This window comes from Nycticebus coucang, chromosome 2 (assembly GCF_027406575.1).
Source record: "Nycticebus coucang isolate mNycCou1 chromosome 2, mNycCou1.pri, whole genome shotgun sequence".
Taxonomy (NCBI): Eukaryota; Metazoa; Chordata; class Mammalia; order Primates; family Lorisidae; genus Nycticebus; species Nycticebus coucang.
Genome location: NC_069781.1, coordinates 136,467,177 through 136,491,930, shown reverse-complemented (window position 1 = coordinate 136,491,930; position 24,754 = coordinate 136,467,177). Strand labels below are relative to the sequence as shown.

General features: G+C 41.7%; 1 protein-coding gene across 1 annotated transcript in view; it reads right to left on the bottom strand.

The window, feature by feature from the left end:
- Nucleotides 1–15,581: 15,581 nt before the first annotated feature.
- Nucleotides 15,582–24,754, bottom strand: part of CHRNA7 (cholinergic receptor nicotinic alpha 7 subunit) — a 156,465-nt gene continuing 147,292 nt past the window's right edge. The window contains exons 9-10 of the mRNA XM_053581983.1: nucleotides 24,367–24,476; nucleotides 15,582–16,559 (exon numbers count right to left, since the gene is read on the bottom strand). Coding sequence (XP_053437958.1) covers nucleotides 16,041–16,559; nucleotides 24,367–24,476 — 629 coding nt within the window. The 3' untranslated portion in view covers nucleotides 15,582–16,040. The remainder of the gene's footprint in view (nucleotides 16,560–24,366; nucleotides 24,477–24,754) is intronic.

Below are 24,754 nucleotides of genomic sequence, written 5' to 3'. Positions count from 1 at the left end.
CAGTGACTGGCCACAGCCAGCATTTGGCTTATCTGAACATGGTTTGAACATTTGGCCACCTGTGGCCGAGACATAGTGATTGGAACAAGAACAGGTTACATCAGTTCACACATCCAGGAAGCTTACAGATCGCTGTGGGTGCAGAAGCCTTCTGACCAGACCTTAAGATAGGCAAGGAGGCTGCTTCAGGCTAAGCGGAATTTGACACTATGTTCACAGCACTCCTGTGGTTTCTGTCTCCCGCCTGCACCTACTGACAGAGGGGGCTATTCAGGGTTTAGAAAAATAATTCATTTGCTGAGATGGAAAAGAGTGCTTATATCATAGTGTCCTGGAAAATGCCTCAAAATCCTCTTTGATATTTTTTTCCTCCCAGGTCCATGTCAGGCTTTTATTGAAGTTATTCATTTATCAACCAAGGTCTAATATGCAGCACCCTGCCAGCCCTTATCTGGCCTGCAAAGCCCACCCTCCAGCTCACCTTAAGAATGGGGAGATATTCAGCTCCCGCTTTCAACCTGAACAGCCTCCCAGCATGAGATCAGAGAATGCCTTTTAGGGTGGAAAGGGCGGCATATGCTGTTTTCCCAGATCTTGTTCAAGAATATAAAGATAAATTGAGTTATAGCCATGCCCTGCTTAGCATCCCCAGGCCAATGTCTCTCTACGGCTCTTAGGAATCCCAGGGCAGTGTTACTCCACCGGAGCTTCTGACTTACCCTAGTCCTGCCCCTGGCCACTCTGGTCCTCCTGGTGGGGCAGCCCTGGCTCATAATCGCAGCTCTCAGTGCAGCGTGTGGGCTGTGCTCCTAGGACTGCCGACCCCATCCCCTCCACGCCCCTCTCCCAGCCATCACCCCCTTGCCCTCCACCCATCCTGTGCTCGTGTGGCTGTTCCAATACCACGTCACCAGAAGCCACCAGATTCCAGCACCCATGGGTGAGTGTCTCCCCCTCCCATATCATGCTATAGTTATCCCACAAATATTCATTCAGGAATGGTTTCTGCTGCTTTTCATGTGAAATGGACCCTCCATAATCACCCCACCAGATTCTTCTGGGCTAGCTGCCAAAACTCCTGTTTTGTAGGCTGGAGTGCAGTGCCCTGATCACAGCTCACTGCAGCCTTGAACTTCTGGGCTCAAAAGAGCCTCCCACCTCAGCCTCCCTAGTAGTAGTTGGGACTACAGGCCCACTGAACCTGGCTGTTTTATTTTGTGGTTGTTGTTTTTTGTTTTCTTTTGCTTTTTTCCAGAGTCAAGGTCTAGTTATGTTGCCCAGGCTGATTTTCAACTCAGGGGCTCAAGCTGTCCTCCCACCTCAGCATCATAAGCAGTTAGGACTATAGGCATGAGCCACCATGCCCAGCATCCTATGTATTTTTGACACTTTCTTTTCAATATTAGGGGCCTGGAAAATATGACTGAGGATGAGAAAACTGGCAATGTCTCTCTAAACATTCCTTTTCCTCACCAGAGAATGTGTCCCTTGATGTCATTGTCACAGTGGCAGGAGGAGTTTGTTAAACTTCAAAGGGATGCCTGTTTGCTGGAAAGCCTTTAAAGATAAGAAGGGACGTGTCCCCTGTGTGACGGGGGTAAGGTTTGATCCTACAGGAAATAAACTTGGCTGACGCTTTCTGAGCACTGCTTCTATTCCCCTTTATTCTGGTCGTATCTAGTCAGCGCCCATGCACTATTATTACTCATTCCTTCTTTAACAGCAGGGAAACTGAGGTTTGGATAAAGTGAGTAGTATGCTAGAGGTCATTCAGTGAGGGGGCGGAATTGGATTTTGGGGGTGAGGTCAGCTCACCTGGGTCAGCTATTTTGAATCACTACACTAGAAACCTAGGAGAGGGTGCAGAGGGAACAGAATTGCAAGTCACAGGTGTCTTAGAGAGGTTTTCTTCATCAGGGCCCAGCAAGCATAATCTTTCTGTGGTGCCTCAACACACCCTAAAATATTCCCTGGGAAGCTGTGACTTCATGGTTCTCAGGCCATTCATTCTCAGCCATTCTCCTGCCCATGCCCCAAGTAAAAGCACTTTTAAAGGCCACCAGTGGCCCAAGGATAAGGGTGTGAAAGAGCCTTTCAAAGTGATATGGATTTACCAAAACATTTTCATTTGCAGTTACTGAAGTCAGCATGTACCAGTGACAAAATGATACTTTGAACGAAGCTAAAACTAACTGGATAAGCCAGTCAAAGGCTCTATTATTATTTTTTAATTTTTTTTGAGACAGACTCTCATTCAGTCACCCTGGAGTAGAGTGCGTGACATCATAGCTCACAGCAACCTCAAACTTTTGGGCTCAAGCGATCCTCTTGTCTTAGCCTCCTGAGTATCTGGGACTACAGGCGCCTGCCACAACACCCGGCTAGTTTTTCTATTTTGGGTAGGGACAGGGTCTCACTTTGCTCAGGCTGGTCTTGAACTCCTGAGCTCAGGTGATCCGCCCACCTCAGCCTCCCAGATTAGTGGGATTACAGGTGTGACCCACCTGTATTTCTCATTCACATCAGACATTGAAAGGTAGGACACCATACTCCACACCCCATCATTTCCCAGGAAGTAAGGACAAATACATTTGGGGTAAATGAAAGCAGTGTCAGGATGCTGGGTTTCTAGTCTCAGTTCAAACGCAACTATTCATGTGAGCTGAGCAAGGCACTGGTGTTGGCCTCCAGCTTCTCCTCCGACTTTCACTAAGGCCCCATCATCTTGGAAGGGATCTGCCACCGTGTGGCCCTTGTCTATTTACTTCTCTAATTTCCTTTCTAGGAATTCATTTCAACTGAGAGATTCTTTCTAATGACTGCAGCCCCCAGTGCCCAGCATCAGTCAGCTGGGGCTGCCATAACAAAGCCATACAGCCAGGTGCCTTTCACAACAGGAGGTTATTGACCCAAGGTCCCAGAGGGTGGAAGTCCAAGAGCAAGGTTCTGGAAGGTTGGTTTCTTCTGAAACTTCCTTCCTTGGCTTATAGATGACAGCCTTGTCCCTGTTCCCTCACACAGTCTGTCTGTCTTATAAGGACGCCAGTCAGGTGGGTACATCATCCCGATGACCTTATTTTACCTTAATTTCTTCTTCAAAGCTCCTATCTCCATGTAAGGTCACAGCCTGAGGTACTAAGAGTTGGAACTTCAGCATATGAATTTGATGGGCCTTAATTCAGCCCATTATAGCCCAACCACATTTCAAGTGAACATACTAAATCTCAGCCTATGGTTTTAAAGGGGTGACATTGATAGGAAATCTGAATTGAAGCTGTGGGTTAGCCTCAGTCAGTTGGCTTTAGCTCTCCTCTGCCCATTTATTTCTGGCAGTCTGGAAGACTCTCAGGAGATCATAAGATACCTCCCAGAGAAGTGTTTATATCATAGCTGGCCACCACCACTGCTGCTCCCTCCTGACAGCAGGGTCCCCTCTGTCCCCCAGGCACAGACACAGAAGTAGCAGGGCCCCGCCCCCATTTCCATGCCCCCCTGTGCAGTCCACTGCCTCCTGAGCCCACATCTCTTTCGCTGACACCCCCAGTACTTACCAAGACCATTTTCAAAATGACTCCCTCACAACTTCACTTTAGGGTCAAATCTCCAAGACCCTCAGACCTCCACTCAAATATTCTTATCTCTGCTGTTTGAAGAATTTTTTTTTGAAGTTTTTGGCTGAGGCCAGGTTTGAACCAGCCACCTCCAGTATATGGGGCCAGCATCCTACTCCTTTGAACCATAGGCACTTTCATTTATTTATTTATTTATTTATTTTTGTTATGTTTGAAATCTAATGGCACAAATGCCCTCCGAGCTTCTGTATATCTTGGAAACTCTGAAGCTAATTAAAAATGGTGAAATTTCTTTTCTCCACAAAGACTTTGAGTCTCTGCTTTCTCAAGGGCATAAGCACATTTTCCTCTGCAGATAAGAGGTATGACTGCAAACTAGGGTGCTGGAGGGAGTTCAGTACTGTTACATAGGAACAAGAAGGCCAGGGCTGACCAGAGGACAGGCAGATGCTGACATACAGATGGGGCTAGAGCAAACCGTACTTCCAAGTGGGTGGTAAGTTTCTGAGATTATGTCTGGAAATTTTAACAGAAGTTTATATTACATAGCTGTGCCCTCATCTCAGGGGATATATTCCAAGACCCCAGGGAATGCCTGATAACACCAAACTCTAAATAAACTAAGCTATACAACACGCTATACAGACATACCTATGATAAAGTTTAATGTATAAGGTAGGCACAGCTAGAGGTTAACAAAAATAGCTCATAATAAAATACAATCATCATAACAATACATGCTATAAAGTTATGTGAATGTGGTTTCTCTCTCAAATAAATCATGCTATACTCACTACTGTATGGTAATTATCAAAATGTACAAGAAAAAGTAACATAATACCCATTATTAACCCCGAAGTATTTATTCTCACAAGACTGTCCTTATCTTAAACAATGTTTAATACCTTGAAGGAATATATTTTGAAAAACAGCTATGCTAGTAATACAAAGATACCACGAGAAAGGGCAACTTCTTTGGTATTTTTATTTCCCACAGAGAGAAAAATGGATAGATACAGTTGGAAAAATATTAAGCTTCATAACCTCATAAGGTCCTTCATCATACAGATGGACAGCTTCATCAAAAAGTTAAAACCCTCTGCCATTATTCTCTGAAATCATCACATTTAGTTCAGCACTAGCTCTGGTGTATAGGTGTGACCCTCTCTATTGCTACTCATTTTTTTGAGCAGAAGGTCAGAGGCCTTACGGAGGTTACAGAGGCACTGTGAGTGGAGGAAAAGGGTCAGAGACGTGGCCTCCCCAAATAACGATTGTAAATGGCAGTAGCATCCTGAGGTGGCATAGCCTCATGCCACATTCTCTTCAAAATGCTGGGACCAAGACAAGAGAGAGACAGGGTATTTGTGCCCCTGGGTCACTGTGGCCCAGTATACCTTGTATGTGACTCCACCCCAAACACCTGAATCCTTCTCACCACCGTATACTGCCAGATTGCAGGGAAGCTGGTAAGGAAGGGAAGGTGTAACCTAGAGGGGAAAATTTGAGAAAGCCCATGTATGTAGAACCCCTGTGACCCTCAAGTTCACGGCAGACATAGGAAGCAGGAAATCCGCTGGAGCTCTTCACGTTCTGCCCTCCCCACCCCCCACCGTGGGCAGGAGGACAAAGGGCTTGGACATACCACGCAGCGAGAGTTCATGCTCCCACTAGCCCATCACCTACTTACCAGCTCTCCAGGGGAATCAATGGGTATTTTATCTTTTCTCTGTCCTGAATGGAGGTGGATTTGAGGACAGAGGTTGGAAAGTATTGCTGAGGAGACAAGGCTAAAACAAAGGAGTTGAATAGCCAGCTGTTCCAGATGAAAGGTGTCAGAATTTCGTGCTAAAGTTAGGGTGGCATATGACCATTTGTGCAACTTTCCTCCTGGGCAATACCTCAACTGTCAGGCAGCTCTTAACAGACATAACAGCAGCAGCACCAACAAGGTCCACATAGGAAGGTCAGGTGCTCCATCCTGAGGGCTGGCTGTGCTCTGAGAACCTTGGGCCAGACAGACAGAGAGAAGAGGGCGCCTTCAACTAAAGCTTCAAAAGGAGAAGAATTAGAGAATTCTGGAAGAAGGTCAGAGGAAATAAAAGGTCCCCACCAAGCTCCTCAAATTAAGCAAAAGCAAGAGGAAAATAAAGAGCGAGGCATTCATGCAAATGCACTAATTGGGGAGGGCAGAAAGGGCAGACTGGACAGAGACACGGACCCCATCCTGCAATATGATAAAGGGGAGCACATGGAAGCAGTCTCCAGAGTGCTATGGAGGAAGTTAATGAGAAACTGATCTCAATAAAAAAACAGAGCTGTAACAGAAAAACAAAATGGCAGGTAAATGGCAGAGCTTTGGAAACAAATTGAGGACCAAAAACCCGTGTCAAAACAGGTCAAGAAAGAAACCAACAAACACACAAAACAAAACCAAAAAAAAAAACACAGTAGAAACAGTAGGAAACAGAATAGACAAAATGCCAAAAAAATACGAGCTTAGAGGAAAAGTTACACGTCTTCACAGGAAATAAGGGGAATAAGATGGATCATTACATATTCAAACGAAAATGGAGAAAAAGGAAAGAAAACTCACTTTGCATATATAAATAGATCCTGTATATGAAGGTGGGAAATGAATTTTCAGAACGTAAATGTTATAACTCATGAATTTGTAAATATAACAAAGTAATTACACTATGAAAATTGGGGGAAAGGGAAGGTCACATGCAGAAAGAATTTTCACTTCCTATTCCACACCTTTCAATTTTCTCTTATTAGGGGTCGCTGGATACTGGTCTGAGCTGATAAATATTAAAGCACATCACACAAAGTTATATAAGGAATCTGCAGAAAGACTTAAAAACAAAAAAAAAGCTAATATATTGGGGTTTGAAGTAAGTAGAGAATTAATAGAAGCTGTCAGGTTGATAAATTATAAAATATACCTTCGGTTATTTTACATAAAACTATTATATATAGATAACCACTTAAACACATAAAAACAGTAAATTTTTAATTTTAATAGAATACATCACATACATCAAAAGGAGAGGAATAAAAAAGCCTCAAAACAGGATGCAAAAGAAATATTAACTACACAAATTATATAATATATATGTATGTGTATATATGCATTTCCAGGATAAACCTAAAAAAAAAAACCTCAAAAGGTTAAAAATAAAATTATGAGTTTAAAATAAGAAATATACATATTGGTCTCCATCCCTCAGTTCCAGACATGGAATTCCTAGGACCCTCATAAATTCCTGAGTGGCAAGGGTACTCAGAGATCTTCTGTTCTCATGTTTGGTCTTTGCCTGGGTTCCTGGCACAGAGCTTCTAATCCCTTGGAATTTCTGGGGTCACAGGAGCATCTTTGCTCTGATGAGGGAGTCCTGGTGTGAGCCTGGATGGGGACTGGTCACCAGAAAGACCAAGCCATGGTGAGAAGCGAGGCGCTTTCTGCCCCATGGGAGCCTGAGTGAGTAACTGCTAGTGCCTGTGTGATGGAGCCTTCATAAAAGCTCCTGAGCACAGGTCTAGGCAGCCCCCAGGTTGGTGAGCACACCCAGAGAGGTCACAGGAGCTCCCTGTCTACGCACCACCCCTCTCTCCGTGCACTCTTTCATGCAGCTGCTCCTGAGTTACATCCTTTATAATAAATGGGAAATGTAAGTGAAGTGTACCCCTGAGTTCTATGACCTGGTCTATGAAATGGTTGAACTCGGGAGGGAGTCAAGGGAACCTCTGATATGTGGGTTTTTGGGGACACCTTGTGATTGGCATCTGAAGTGGGAGGCAGCCACCTGAGGGCTTGGTGCTAACTCCAGTTAGCCGTAAAACTGAATGGCACCATGGGACACCCAGCAGGTGTTAGAGAACTAGTTGTCCTGCAACAAAAACGTGCATCTGGAGACCAGAAGGCCGTGTGAGTATAAAGACATGCAGGGTAGTCATCTGCTTAGAAAAAGAAACAGCGGGGCTGATTTTAAAAGCAGACAAGTGTGACTTCAAGGTAAATATTTAAAATAGAATCAAAATCCGGTATTAATCCTTAGCTGTCATATGGTAAATGGAGGGTAATTGCAGAGAAGTGCTGCCAACAGGGAGTGTCCCCACCCCCAGCCCCCACCAGGCCCTGACAGGCCAGGAACAAGGGCAGTAAGGAGGGACCTCCCAAGGGTGGGTCAAGGTCATATATGGGTCATGTAGGGTCACTACGAAAGTTTCGAGACAGAAAGTTTCATGGTTCATTATTTCACTTCTGAGAGACACAGCTGGTTGGTAGCATCCTTCCAAGTCACCGGTATAAGTTCTACCTTGCTCAGCTCACGGGTATTCCTGGGAGGGCTTCATTTGTTTCTGTCTGTGAGGATTTTACATTTCTTAATTTCTTTTTTTTTTTTTTTAATTTTATTTTTTTTATTTTTTTTTTTTATTTTTTTTATTTATTTATTTTTTTTATTGTTGGGGATTCATTGAGGGTACAATAAGCCAGGTTACACTGATTGCAATTGTTAGGTAAAGTCCCTCTTGCAATCATGTCTTGCCCCCATAAAGTGTGACACACACCAAGGCCCCACCCACCTCCCTCCTTCCCTCTTTCTGTTTCCCCCCCCATAACCATAATTGTCATCAATTGTCCTCATATCAAAATTGAGTACATAGGATTCATGCTTCTCCATTCTTGTGATGCTTTACTAAGAATAATATCTTCCACGTCCATCCAGGTTAATACGAAGGATGTAAAGTCTCCATTTTTTTTAATGGCTGAATAGTATTCCATGGTATACATATACCACAGCTTGTTAATCCATTCCTGGGTTGGTGGGCATTTAGGCTGTTTCCACATTTTGGCGACTGTAAATTGAGCTGCAATAAACAGTCTAGTACAAGTGTCCTTATGATAAAAGGATTTCTTTCCTTCTGGGTAGATGCCCAGTAATGGGATTGCAGGATCAAATGGGAGGTCTAGCTTGAGTGCTTTGAGGATTCTCCATACTTCCTTCCAGAAAGGTTGTACTAGTTTGCAGTCCCACCAGCAGTGTAAAAGTGTTCCCTTCTCTCCACATCCACGCCAGCATCTGCAGTTTTGAGATTTTGTGATGTGGGCCATTCTCACTGGGGTTAGATGATATCTCAGGGTTGTTTTGATTTGCATTTCTCTAATATATAGAGATGATGAACATTTTTTCATGTGTTTGTTAGCCATTCGTCTGTCGTCTTTAGAGAAAGTTCTATTCATGTCTCTTGCCCATTGATATAAGGGATTGTTGGCTTTTTTCATGTGGATTAATTTGAGTTCTCTATAGATCCTAGTTATCAAGCCTTTGTCTGATTGAAAATATGCAAATATCCTTTCCCATTGTGTAGGTTGTCTCTTTGCTTTGGTTATTGTCTCCTTAGCTGTACAGAAGCTTTTCAGTTTAATGAAGTCCCATTTGTTTATTTTTGTTGTTGTTGCAATTGCCATGGCAGTCCTCTTCATGAAGTCTTTCCCCAGGCCAATATCTTCCAGTGTTTTTCCATTTCTTAATTTCTATGTCTCTCAAAACTTTCATCATGACCCAAGTATACAGAGAAGGACCCATACACCCTGACCACATTTAAGAAGGCCTCAAAATACCTTAGTAAATTACAAACATTAGTAATAGTACAGAAGACAGAGTGCTCGAAGGGCAATGTAATAAAATGAGAAATTTTAAATTAAAATATGCCGAAATTTGAAACGCTCCCTTCAGTCTGGTCTAAGTGCAGTGGTATTTACGTCCAACCACTTACAGGTTTCTTTGGTCCTTCTTCATGCCCACAGCTTCACTTGACCAGCCCTAGAATAGACGTTCAAAGAAGCCATCAACATTCAAAACTGAACTTACAGAAAATAATGAAGACAATACATACCAAACATATGAACTGCTATTAATGCTTCGATCAGAATAAAATTCAGAGCTAAAAGTGCTTACATGGTTAAATAAGAATGGAAATAGTTAAATTTGACATGTACTGAATAAGTCAGAAAAATAACAAAAGTAGAAAAGAAGCTACAATGTGGATGAGGACACGAGGCTGTGTGAGACAAGCCAGCCACAAAAAGCTAATACTCTATGAGTGCACTTGGGGGAGGTCCCCAGAGAAATTAAATCTGCAGAGACAGAAAATGGAATGGTGGGGGCCAGGGACTGAGGGGAGAAGGAAATGAGGGGTTAGTGTTTCACGGGTGCGGAGTTTCAGTTTGGGGAAGATGAAAAAGTCCTGAGATGGATGGTGGTGTCTGACGGCTGTGCTGACCCCACTGAACTGGACACTTAAATGGTAAATTTTATACTATGTGCATTTTTCACAAATATTAGTCACAATTAAAAATACATACTTTTTCAAAAAAAGGACGGAAATATTAAAAATAAAAGCAGACATTTAAGAACTACAAAATGTAATGGCAAAACTTGTCAATATGAAGTACTTAGACTCCCAGGGGTCCTCAAACTGCAGCCTGCAGGCCACATGAGGCGGTGTGATGGTATTTGTTCCCATTTTTTTTTTTAACTTCAAAATAAGATATGTGCAGTGCGCATAGGAATTTGTTCATAGCTTTTTTTTTTTTTAAACTATAGTCCAGCCCTCCAACGGTCTGAGGGACAGTGAACTGGCCCCTTGTTTGAAAAGTTTGCGGACTTCTGATAGAGGGTAAACTCACAGAACGCTAACCAGCAGTGGAGGGAATGGTAACAGGCTGTTAGCAGAAACAAACTGCTATGTTTACGAGACAGCGTAAGATTTAAAATGAGCCAGTGGAGAGACAGACAAGAAGAGGTGAGGGAGGAGGGTGAAATGAGGTGGGACGGTGGCACGTTCAGCATTCCCGAGATTCCCACAGGGGGTGTGCCGAGGGCATGCAGAGTTCTGCAGGCAGAGTCTCTGGAGGCCATGACTTTGGAACCCCTTCCTCAGTTTAAGACAAATTACGACATTTACAGGTCAACCCCACGTGCAGATGAAGTAAACAATAATTATTTAGAGAAGGATCTGTAAGTGTTAAGGTCAAACTGGGAAAGGTTTGTGCCACAAAGAATGAGGCAATGAGAGAAAATTAAATTGTGTGAGGCCTACACTTCAAGAGGGCTCCAGTTGAAGGTTCTGGACTTCTTTTCTCCAACTGATCTGTGGTCCTGGTGAAAGGTGACTAGCTACGTGTGACCTATAAGTCTGTCTTGCCTGGTTTGCCCCGCTGGCTCCCAGTGCCCAGGGGAAGGACTGAGCCAAGTTCCAGTCCCCAGGAGCCAGGCTGGGGAGGCAGCCCAGTGGTTAACTGGGGAGGGACTATTAACCAGGGAGGTCTGGGCCAGCTCAGGGCCTCACAGATCCCACAGCAAGTTCCTCAAACTCATGAAAAGTCTAACGGTCCACTGTCTAAACATATGTGTGTGTGTGTGTATATATATATATATATATATATATATATATATCAATAAACGTAGAAGAAAGGAAGAATGCACATGAGAAATGAAAAATAAAAGGAGAAATAACCAAAAATACAGGGCCTGCAAAGTAGGAGGTAAAAATTCCATTCGCAATGTTAAGCCCAGCAAAGTCACAGGTTAAGAGCCTGCCGGCTGGAGAGACAACCCAGAGGTTGACTATGTGAAACACATTGTCTTAAATAGCTATGTGGCTTCAAGCACAGTAGATAAACAGAATCATAAAGCTTGTCTCTTAGATCTCAATGGGCCCAAAAAACTTTCTGACTGATAGCTTTGTGTAACAGATAGCTGAAGCATGTCCACAGATAAAACATAATGGAATGTTTATAGTTGATGTATAGAATAGACATGGTTGATTTCTAGATTTGATATCCCCAAGTAGAGTTAAAATTAGTTAAGAATTGTTTAGAAGGAAAATTCTTCGATTATAGATTAATAGTGTGTACGTGACTGCTTGACTTTACAAGGTGGTCGAGAAGAAAGCTCATCACTACATGCCACTCTGAGCTGTAGTCTGCTTCTTGCCATCATAACAATTACAGGAGCAAGCTTGCATTCGCCGCAAGCCTGCTGTTCCCTCGCATCGTCCATCACCGCAACACTTTACACAAGTGAAATGGCAACGTGTTAAAACACCCCGTTCATGTTAAGGACAATGTGAGCATGCCGTGTGAACTGCTGCTACTTCACACTGTTTTCAGCTGCAACTGAGATAAAAGAGAAAAATAAGAGAGAGACTGGAAAGGAAGAGCCAAAAGAAAATCTCAGGAACAATAAGAAATCACAATTAGTGTGGTTAATTATAACACTATAACTACTTTCCTGTACATCCAGTGAGATAATAAAGAAGAACAAACTATCCCGTTGAAAATGGTTAGCCAAACAACGAAACATCTAGAACTTAGAAATTCCTAGGACTTGAACAAAACCATAAAACTCTACTGAGTGCCATAAAATCAGACTTGAAAACAAGCCTAGATTGTAGTGTTCCAGACTGGAGCAGGAAGACTCAATAAATGTACAAATTGATTATGCCCCCAATTTATAAAAATTGCACACGAGAGAGAGGAACAGTTGAGGTGTGGACTTGAAAATACTAAAATTAGTGTGAACGAAGCTTTAGAAATTAAAAGCTTTTATCAATCAGTAAATAGAACAGAAATAGAACCAAACACACAAAGAAACTTTATATGTGTGTGTATATATATATATATATATTCTGTATACATATATGTATTATGTACGTGTGGCATTTTGAACATGTAACAAGAAGATTATAATTGTACTACAGAAATGCATTTATTTTATGCTTGTTGGTATAACTGAACACCATTTGGAGGGGGAAAAATGGATTTTTACCTCTTCAGGGGTCCTCAAACTTTTTAAACAGGGGGCCATTTCACTGTCCTTCAGACCGTTGGAGGGCTGGGCTATAGTTTAAAAAAAAAACAAACAAAACTATGAACAAATTCCTATGCACACTACACATATCTTATTTTGAAGTAAAAAAACAAAATGGGAACAAATACAATCGCACCGCCTCATGTGGTCCATGGGCCATAGTTTGAGGACCCCTGCTTCTAATTCCTGCCATAAATAAATTCCAGGGAGTTAGAAGATACAAAGGTAAACAAATGAAACCATAAAGTTTAAGAAGAAAATATGACTAAGTTTATTTATAATCTCAGAATGGGGAAGGCTTTGTAAAACTGGAAACAAATCCAAGGATCTACAAAGGAAAATATGGATAAACTGATAACATAAAAATGTAAACTTTCTCTGTGCCAATAAATAAGCAAATCAATAGATAACATTAAAAGACAAATAACAAACAGAAATATTTTCAGGGCATAAGACAAAAAATATCCCCAAAGTGTACAAATTAAGAAAAATCCAAATCACCAAATTAAAAATTGGGTAAAAGACATAAATTTACAAAAATTTAAATTACAAAGAAACACTTGAAAAGATAGGCCACTTCACTCACAATCAAACTAAAATCAGAACAATATTCCTAAATATCATTTTTCACCAATTAGATTGGGGAAAAAATACGTTTGAAAATACCCTGTACTAGAAAGCTGACAAACTGGCCCTTTCATTGTACTCTTGGTGGGGTTATATCCATTGATCCGTTTCTGCAAGAAGATCTGGCAATATCTATCAAAATTTTAAATGCACATAACCTTAAATCCAGCAATTCCAAGTTGAAATTAATACCAAGATATAGTCACGAAAGTATGCCAAGATACATGTACAAGGATGCTAATTATATGTAGATTTATATATAAAAATAAAAACTGGCCTTGTTCACCAGTAAGAGACTATTCACATAAATCATAGTGCTTTGAGATGATGGAACGCTATACAGCTATTAGGAGCGATGAGGTAGGTCTTTATACGTTACTATGGGAAGATCTCTAAGGACAAAGCACTACATGAAGAAAGCAAGGAACAGAGTGCTTTGCAAAGCATGAATCTGGAAGAACAGTCTCCCTCTACGTCCCCACTCTCTCCCTCTTTGGCCCTTTCCTTTCCTTTCTTCTTTTCTAGAAATACCTCCAGAAGTTACCTGGTTGTCCCCTGGTGGGAAAAGAGAGCAGAGAGGCCTGAAGGCTATGAGAGGTGTTTTTTTTTTAACCATCCACACTTTTCTAACTATATACATATCTATCCCTTATTATTACTTTCTGGTGACAGATAGTTATTTGGTGGTAAAACTATGAACTACTTTTGTTTGCTTTTTATTTTTTACTTATAAAATACAAGTGACAAGGGAGGGTGGGTGGAGGGAGAGTAATTGGTGGGACCACACCTAAGGACATCAAGGGTACATGTGAAATTTACTAAATGTAGAATATAAATGTCTTAACACAATAACTAAGAAAATGCCAAGAAGGCTATGTTAACCAGTTTGATGAAAATATTTCAAATTGTAAATAAAACCAGCACATGGTACCCCATGATTGCATTAATGTACACAGCTATGATTTAATAAAAAAATAAATATAAGTGACAACCAGAAAAGCAATTCTGTTTCTTTTAAGCTTTTCTTTTTAAAGCAAAAATATGGTCGGTATCAATTTTTGGATAATGGTAAGAAATGAAGCATTTTTTTTCATATATTTAAACACTTCTACTTGTTTCTGAAGACACAACAGAAAAAAAAGAAAACAGAGAAATCTTGTGTATCAGCCACCCACACTGTGTAGACCGGATGAGGGGGAGTAGGACGCTGCTCCAAGTGGCCCGCGGCTGTAAGGTCCCAATGTATCGACCTTCTTGCTATAAACAAGGTCTCCTCTCTTAAGTCACACACACTGTACTTGTGCATACATGCCTGTGTGAGTGCGCGCACACACACATGGCACACAGAAGTCTCCATTTACCTCCAGTACAAACACATCCATGTGCTTTAATCCACAAATGAGTGAACTAGATGGCTGGAAAAATGTATGCATGTCTTTTACTCTGAAAATCTAATCTGCCTCATGATGTGGCCACATCAGGGGTTACAAGCAAATTAAAGATCCCTAGGAGCTCAAAAGCCTTGTGCAGCTTTGAGTTCCAAGCTGGATGACACAATCTAACAGGAGGAGTCTTTTCTTGGTGAATTAGCCTCTGATGAGAAGAGGCAAAGTGACACTGTCAATCTAGATAATCTGAGGAAGAATTAGGTCATCAGATAGTTTTAAAAATTAATGTTTCTCTGGTTTTCAAAATATCCATCTCCAATGAAGACATCTATGGACCCTGAGCCAGCCAAGCTGAAGTTGGGGTAGACAAGCTGCAGGGTGCCAGATCCCCCAAAGCTAGAAACCACAGTTGCTGACTCTGATAGACTAACAGCTTTCTGCTGACTGCCCCTGGCCCAGCATCCAGAGAAGCCATGGCCACACCATTCTCCCCCTAGTGCCCACCACACAGGGGGACACAAGAGGTACTAGGGCCTTCCACTTGGCCCTGACACATGGAGAAAGAGCTAAGGAATACTTTTGCTTTATATTGTGCATTAATACAGATGTACAAATTCCTAATACTAACCAACTCTGATACATGATTCATCTAATGTATTATTAAAAAATAACTGGTTTAATTTATCATAATGCTATTCCTTTGAGTTGTTAAAAGAATTCTGTTCCTTTAGGGTTTCGTAGAATAGAAGAGACTCATTTGGCTCCCTCAGGGTCCAGGGCAGCAGAGGAAACTTGGGAGTCATCCTGAATCTACAAGAGACCCACCTGTGGACTTGGGCAGCCCTGGTCCTAGTTCAGAATCAGCACAAATCCACATCCCTCTGGTACCCTTGACAGCAATCAGTCAGACTGGTAAAAACAAAGTTTACAAGACAAACTATGCCTTTGTCTTAAAAACAAAACAAAACAAAACATAGAAAACAGCATAAAACTTTCTCTCTACCAATTGTCTTTGGTAAAGAGAAAAACAAAGCAAAACTTGAATGCAGAAAAACCAAGAGATAGATTTTTAGTTCTACTTTTCTTGTTTGTTTTCCTTTCACCAATTATTTGAATGGATTTAGTGAGTTTGGTTTATTATTAGTTCTGATCTAGATTTATACACAGGCAAAAGCACAGGGAAAATGTTCATGTAGACCTCATGGCAAACGGCATGCAGCATGCAGACCGCCTGTATAGGCTCCCCTGAGCTGTCAGGAGCAATGAGGATTCTCTAAAAAGCTCTTCCAGAAGTAGGAAAATGGGCCCAATGAGCTCTCAGTGACCCTGCTGACCAACTGTAAGGATGTGCCACAGGTATCGATTAGCACATCTGAGAGGATTAAACAGAAAGGTAAGGTACCCAGACCCTATTACCTAAAGTAACAAGGAAGCCACAGCCAATCTGACTGACAGCAAGAAAGAAACATCAGAATGGCCAAGTGTAATAATGAGGGATCAGCACCCCAAATTCCCACCAAGCCAAAAAGTTTCTGCCCATCTGTTTCCTGCACAAAGAGCACCGGGTTTGGTTAAGCGAAGTCTTTGGACACGGCCTCCACAAAGTTTGGCGCGGACATCAGGATGCCGATGGTGCAGATGATGGTGAACACAGAGAAGGCCATGAGGCACAAGCGGTCCACCACACACGCCGCGAACTTCCACTCACTGCACACTGCCTCGCTCTCATCCTGGCAGCGGAAGCGGTTGGCAATGTAGCGCACCTCCTCCAGGATCTTGGCCAGGTCTGGGTCCACCTCAGGAGGCTGCCCACCGTGCAGCAGGTGCTCGTCGTGTGTGGGTGAGCAGGCCATGCGGCCGCACACAACCCCAGAGTCCGGGGTTGGGGCACAGTGCATGCCATCCAGGCCTCGGAAGCCAATGTACAGCAGGTTCCCATTGCTGGCCGGCGGCGCGGCCACGGTGCTCATCTCCACGCTGGCCAGGCTGCAGCGGCGCTGCTTGTGCTGGCAGGCAGGACGGACTTTGTCCTCCCCGGGCCGCTTCATGCGCAGGAACCACGCGCACCAGTTCAGAAGGATGACTCTGGTCTGGGGAGACAACAGAACAAACATCAGCTTATCCCAACAGCAACCAGATCCTGTAAATGAATGAAAAATTCACTGAAGAAACGGACATATAAAAAAATAGATTTCATATTAGTATTGAGTACGTTGGATACTTGCTTTTCCAATCTTGTGATACTTTACTAAGAAGAATGTTCTTCATAGATAAACAACTATCTGCACACATAAGAGGAAAACACAACTGAATTCAAGTGAAGGAATGAGGAGAGCAGAGGAGAGAGGGGGTCTGGTGGGCTCTCACCTAATGTGGACAATGTAAAGGTGTACAGCACACCCTCTGGGTCAAGGGCTCAAATGCAATGTTACCTAAAAAATGCAAATAATGTAACCTAATCATTTATACCCGCATATTAATATAAAATTTAAAAAAACTAGAACTTCTAGAAATGAAAAATTCATTTAAGGAAATATAAAACATAGTGGCAAGCTTTAAGAATAAACTAGATCAGATTGGAAAAAAGAATTTCAAAGCTTGAAGATAACTCTTTAGAATTAACCCAGTCAAAAATAAAGAACAAAGAATCAAGAGAAACAAAGGCTATAAGAAATGTGATTATGTAAAACAGCCAAATATAAGAACCTTAGGCTTTCCTGATGGTGAAGAAGAAAAAGCAGAGCTAGAAAATGCATTTGAAAGAATTACTGAGGAAATAATAAACAGAATTCACTATATAAACAGAAGCAAAAACAAAGACCATATGATCATCTCAATAGCTGCTAAGAAAGTATTCAACAAAATCCAGCACCTTTCGTGACCAGAGCCAAATCCAGACCAAACATAGAAGGCACGTATCTTAAAATGATGAAAGTTATATATGACAAACCCACAGCCAATATTATACATAATGGGGAAAAGTTGAAAGCACTTCCCGTAAGGACTAGAGCAAGGTAACAGTGCCCACTGACCTGCTTCTATTCAACACAGTACTGCACTGCCCTAACCAAAGCAATCAGACAAGAGAAAGAAATAAAGGATACCCCAATCAAAAAAGAGGAGGTCAAACTATCACTTTTCACTGATGACATGATCTTATGTCTAGAAAATCCCAAACGCTTTACCAAGAAACTCCTGGAATTGATAAATAAATTCACCAAAATCTCTTGTTATGAAATCAATGTACACAAATTGGTAGCATTTCTATTAAATATATATCAGTTAATGGTCAAGTTGAGAATCAAATAAAAGACTCAGTACTGTTCAAAATAGCTACAAAGAAAATAAAATACTGAAGAATACACTTAACCAAGGAGGTGAAAGATCTCTACCAGGAAAACTATGAAACACTGAGGAAAGAAATCACAGACGACCCAAACAAATGGGAAAACACACAACGCTCACAGATTGGTAGAATCAGCATTGTTACAATGTTCATACTACCCAAAGTGATTTATAGATTAAATGCAATCCTCATCAAAATGCTAATGTCTTATTTCACAGACCTAGAAAAAAATAATTCTATGGTTGCTTTGGAACCAAAATGAAAAATCTAGAGGCATCACATTACCAGACTTCAAACTATACTACAAGGCTATAGTAACCAAAACAGCATGGCACTGGTACGACAATAGAAAAACAGACCAATGAAACACAACAGAGAACCCAGATACAAGACCATCCACATACAACCAGCTGATCTTTGACAAAGCAGACAACAATATGCACTGGGGAAAAGAAGCTCTACTCAACAGATGATTCTGCAAAAACTGTATAGACATATTCATAAAAATGAAACAGAATCCATATCTCTCATGGCTCATAAAAACTAATTCAAGATGGATAAAAGACTTAAGGTATAAAACCATAAATTCTAAAAGAAAATATAGGAAAAACTCTTGTAGATACTGATCCAGCCAAAGACTCTATGACTAAGACTTCAAATGCAATTACAGCAAAAAAAAAAAAAAAAAAAGGGCAAAAGACATTAACAAACGCTTTTCAAAAGAAGATAGACACACAGCCAACAAACGTGAAAAAATGCTCAATGTCACTACTCATCAGGGAAATGCAAATCAAAGCTACATGAGATATCACCTTACCCCTGTCAGAATGGCTTTCTTTAAAGTCTACAAACAATGGATGCTGGCATGAATGCAGAGAGAAATGAACACTTATATGCTATTGGTGGGACTGCAAGTTAGTACGCCTCTATGGAAAACAGTAATGAGATTCCTCAAAGAACTACAAGTAGACTTATCATTTGATCCAGCAATCCCACTACTGAGTATCTACCCAAAGGAAAAGAAATCATGTTATTGCAAAGACACCTGCACTCAAATGTTTATTGCAGCACAATTCACAACTGCAAAGGTGTAGAATCAACGAAGGGGCTCATTGATACATGAGAGAATTAACAAGTATGTTCTACCTATACCATAGAGTACTACTCAGCCATAAAAAGAGATTAAATACTGTCTTTTGCAGTAATCTGGATGGAACTGGGGACTTTTATCCTAAGTATTTCAAAAATGGACAAACAAGTAATCTCTAATAATTTAGAACTAATTTATGGACAAACATGGGCACAAAAAGAAGTAAAAATTATTAGAAATAAAAAAGGACAAAGGAGGTAGAGGGAAGGGGTAAAAACACACTTAACAGGTACAATGAACACTGTTAGAGTGATGGGCGTACTTACTTCCCTAACTCAAGCATTATAAAAGCTAACCATGTGACAAAACATTTGAAACCCCTTAATATTTTGAAACAAAAAAATTATTTTTGAAATTGTCCAGAAAAATAAAAGGTCCTATTTCATTGATCCTGGGCGTAGTAAACTTCCATCTTCTCTCAGCTAATCCTGCACACACATCAATGCTTGTGCATTAGAGACAGCTGAGTCAAATTTGAGGCCAGAATAAAACCCTTATAATCACCCTGGAAACAAGCTGAATTTTTCACGGGGGCAGGCACACTGCAGTCTTGGGAAAGACAGCCTGTGAGAGGAAAAGACTGCCTTGGTAACAGGGCCCCTAAGCTGTGTAAAGAAGGAATATCACTTTCCTTGCTGATCCTTCCTCATCTGTAACCACGGGACCACTGGACCTAACACGGGCTCCCAGGTTACATGCTAGGTGCTCTGGAAGGTGATGGCAAGCTCACAGGAGTGCCTGGAAGATGGTAAATGTTTAAGGGCAACTCCAGTACATCCATCAGACATCACAATGCAGGCTTCTAACGTGAGATCACCACTTCCCTTGCAATGACAACCTATCTTTGCAACTCTGATGACCACAGTTGCCCTGATAGAAAACCAAGTACTGAGGAAGTCCACGTGAAACAGAAAATGAAGGCAGTGGTCTCCACTCTGACCCCACGATTTGAGAGCCTGGGCTGTCCCTGACGTTGCTGAAGCATAAACACTGAAGTTGTTTTGATCTCTTTTACGAAGAGAGCATGAGCTTTCATGTGAAGGTCCTACATTAGTTTCATAATAAGGGTGAGTACATTGGGTACTTTTTCTTCCATTCTTGAGACACTTTACTAAGAAGAATATGTTCCAGCTCCATCTATGTAAACATGAAAGAGGTAAAGTCTCCATCTTTCTTTAAGGCTGCATAATATTCCATGGTGTACATATACCACAATTTATTGATCCATTCGTGGATCGATAGGCACTTGGGCTTTTTATAACTTAAGAATAAGGAGAGAAAGGGGAAAGGGAGGGGAGGGAGGGGGGAGGAGGGGGATTAATGGGATTACACCTGCGGTGCATCTTACAAGGGTATATGTGAATCCTAGTAAATGTGGAATGTAAAGGTCTTAGTAAAATAACTAAGAAAATGCTACAAAAGCTATGTTAACTAATGTGATGAAAATGTGTCAAACGATCTATGAACCAAGTGTATGGTGCCCCACGATCATACTAATGTACACAGCTATGGTTTAATAAAAATAAATAAAAAAAATAAAAAAATAAAAATAAAAAAATATAAAATAAAAAAAAAAAAAAGAGAGCATGAGGTATCTTTTCTTTTGGCCTAAGGGCTGTGTGAAAAATTCCTGAGACTCTAAAGTGCTGTGAAACAAGGAAGTTTAGGAACCTCTAACCTAAATCATTAGAATGAAGAGCAAAGATGACAATGTCTGGGAAAAGTACTTTGAAAAGTAGAAAGCAGAAGTTGGCAAATTTTCCTTAAAAGGCCAGGTGGTAAACATCCAGCAGGGGTTGCGTCCCAATGCCCCGGGGCCACATGCAGATTATGTGAGGATGTTTTTGTTTATCTTTGGTGGCAGAGATCATGAAAATTATGCATGGACCTTTTTCTATTTTCCCATCATGGGATTTCGTGTTTGTGTATTTAATGTGTGGACCAGAGAAGCAAAAAGGACACCCCTGCAGGTCTCTGCCGAAATACCCAACCTACTGCCGTAGTGCATGTGGAAAGCATGCAGGTGATGGGTGTAGCTGTTGTCCCATAGAATTTTGTTTACAGAAATGGGAGGCTGCATGTGGCCACTGGGGCTATAGTTTGGTGAGCTCCATTCTGAAGAGTCCTATAAACATATGATGCCTACACACAGGGCCTGCATGGGAGCAGCTAAAGAAAAAAATCTCCCTGAGAGTTTATAATGCTTTTGCCTCTCAGGAAAAGACAGGAGACATCTGAAGCCTAAATCCATGTTTAAAAACAAACGAAAAAGACCCTCAAAAGCATATCTAGATAAATGTAGATGAATGTGTAAGAAGTGGGCCCTTTCCCTAAAATTCTCTAGCTCCTGATTATATTTACATTTAGTTTTATGATGATGGGGAAACTTCATCAGCAACCTAGCAGGTACATAGACTGTGTCTGTACTGCAGACAGACAGTAGTTGGAAAGATCACATCTGCAGGCATTTCATTCTGGGTAATCTTTTATGACACCTTCTCGAAGATAACTGCAGCAAACAGCTCTGGAAACGGGTGACGTAAGAATAAGAAACAATCAGCCCAGTCCCATTGCGGCTGTAAAGATAACTCTTTACAGAGTGGTTTTTTTACAAAGCAAGAGGCAGTCTGTATATTTAGGAAAGGCCAGGTCTGCTGACCTTGCAGGAGCACGGACACACTATCTGGTATATGTGTTGGGCCCCCTGTACGAGGTTCATGAGACGTGTCCTCACCTCAACCTTCGGGGCTTGTATGTTTCATACCCCCACTTTACCAGCAGACACACTGAGGCCCAAAGTCTAATAAACTGGCTCAAGGGCATACAGTGAGCGAGCTGTTACATCACTTAACATTTTGATTAGACATTCACCAGCTCATGGGTAAAAGGGTCTATAAGATTCATTTCAAAATCCTGGGACTTTAGCCCGCTTGGGAGGCAGATCTGCAGGGAGACTGTTGGGCAGGGAGCGCATCTGAACACAGCGGCAGCAATGCCCCGAGGTGCTGGGCAGCACGAGGTCCTTCTCCCCACACCACCTGGGGGTCTGCACATGTCCCCTGGTGCACATCTCAAGCTCTTATGACCCATACCGCCAACTCAGTTTTGAATTCCATGGCCTGAATCATTAGTTTTCAAAGCTGAAGCATCTCAAGAGATAAAATCATCCTCCTGGCACTTCTCAGACTGTGTTCTTGACCTCTTCTGTTAGGCTACAATTTTGTTTCTAGCTGTGCAAATGTCATATAATGCCACCGCACCCGGCGGGGCCTTCCTCATAGCAACAGATCATATTAAAAGCCCCTCAGAGGCTGTTTAAGTTTCAAATACACATTGGAGCGAAAGGAATAACGCCACATGCTATATAAAGCAGGAGAGATGCATAAGCTTCATCTTTCATTTGCAGCCAATTGGTTTTAATAAGCTTTTATGCTGAGAGGTGAATAATTAGCATATGCTCTTAATTAAGATTATTCTGGAGCAGGAGAGTGCTCCAGGTCATTAAAAATGGTTATTTTGTATCTTAATTCCATCATTTTCCCATCTGTCAAAATAATTATGAGAAATAAAAATAAGTGTCTATATTTTTATATTTGCATAAATAAACACTGGAAGGAAAAAGGAAAGAATTCTCAAAATGCATATCAGTATTGGCGACAGATGTAGGGGGGAGGGGCAGGAATGGGAGCAGGATTGCTTAGGGTTACTTTTATTTTGACTTGTGATACAGGTAAATATATAATATTACCTGCTTCAGACAGAGACAGACATGCACACTCTCACACACATACTCTCTCTCTCTCACACACACACACACAGCCCCAGCTAGCAGCTTGGCCTGGCTCTCGCCTACGTGTGTCAGGGTATAGGGAATTCAGACAAGAATGGGGGTAACCAGTAAGACTAGCCTATATCACAAAGTCCCAAGACCAGAGATGTTGGCATGGATGTGGAGAAAAGGGAACACTTCTACACTGCTGGTGGGAATGCAAATTAATACATTCCTTTTAGAAAGAGATATGGAGAACACTTAGAGATCTAAAAATAGATCTGCCATTCAATCCTATAATTCCTCTACTAGGCATATACCAGAAGACCAAAAATCACATCATAACAAAGATATTTGTACCAGAATGTTTATTGCAGCCATATTCATAATTGCTAAATCATGGAAAAAGCCCAAGTGCCCATCGAGCCACGAATGGATTAATAAATTGTGGTATATGTACACCATGGAATATTATGCAGCCTTAAAGAAAGATGGAGACTTTACCTCTTTCATGTTTACATGGATGGAGCTGGAACATATTCTTCTTAGTAAAGTATCCCAAGAATGGAAGAAAAAGTATCCAATGTACTCAGCCCTACTATGAAACTAATTTATGGCTTTCACAGGAAAGCTGTAACCCAGTTATAACCTAAGAATAGGGAGAAGGGGGAAAGGGAGGGGAGGGAGGGGGGAGGTGGGCAGAGGGAGGGGATTGGTGGGATTACACCTGCGGTACATCTTATAAGGCTATATGTGAAACTTACTAAATGTGGAATATAAATGTCTTAGCACAATAACTAAGAAAATGCCAGGAAGGCTATGTTAACCAGTGTGATGAAAATGTGTCAAACGGTCTATGAAACTAGTGTATGGTGCCCCATGGTCACATTAATGTACACAGCTATGATTTAATAAAATAAAATAAATAAATAATAAAATTAAATAAAATGCACACATACACAAAAAATAAATCAGCTGTGGGCATTGATGCAGTCATGGGACACCATACACTGGTTGTTCTTCATTTTAAATATTGTATTTGTTCCGATTTTTTTTTTTTTACTTCAAAATAAGATATGTGCACTGTGCATAAAAAAAAAAAAGAATGGGGGTAAATGTGCAAATGTACCCCAGCATTCTAAGGAGCAGCCGTCTCAGAACAGGCCTCAGGCACTTCAGCCATGTGATCTGTGAGAGATGCCACCACTTACCAGTAGGCTGAGCTCTCATTAATGCTGAAGGTCTTTATTTAGTGTGTGAAGGGAAAAAAAAAAAAAATTCTGAGAGCAAACGGTAACTTTAGAAAGCAATTTTGTGCAAGGCAATCTTTCCAAAGTTAACATTGGATAACTGTAAATTATTGCACAATGGATGTTTTTCGGAGGCCCAGAAACTCCCGTGCCTGGGGGGTGATGAAATGCTCATCACACCTCACAGCTGCATCCAGCAGTATGTGACCCCAGTGCTGGGGCACGCGCTGTGTCACTGAGGAGCATGCTCGTTATAATTACACTTGATGCAAGAACAAGCAGATGGTGAAGTCCTGTGAAGGATAAAGCTCTTTGTTTAGAAATGACAGGTTTTGTATGAGATAAGAAGAGCGCCCCTTAGGGAGAGGCGAGAGGAACATACCCACTTGGGCATCTTGCCCCCGTCAGGGTCATGGTGGTGGTACCGCAGCACGATCACTGTCACCACCACAGACAGACTCACAATGATCATGGTGCTGGCAAAGTACTGGGCTGTGGAGAGAACAGACACCAGGTGAGACCCAGGGGCTCCCCCGGTGCTCAAAGTCACAGGACCGGCGTACCCTGACCATAGGGACCTCAGGGAGCAGGGTTGCCCAGGTGCTGGCCAGGCCTGCAGCCCACCACCCACATTCGGGCAGGCAGAGAGCAGCCAGTGTGGTCTGACTGCCCGTCCACGGTGTGGTCTTGCCTTACTAATCCCACTCCCAGGCCCTCTGTCCTCCCTGTCTGTCACTGAGAACTAATAGTATCTGGAAGGATGGTGACAG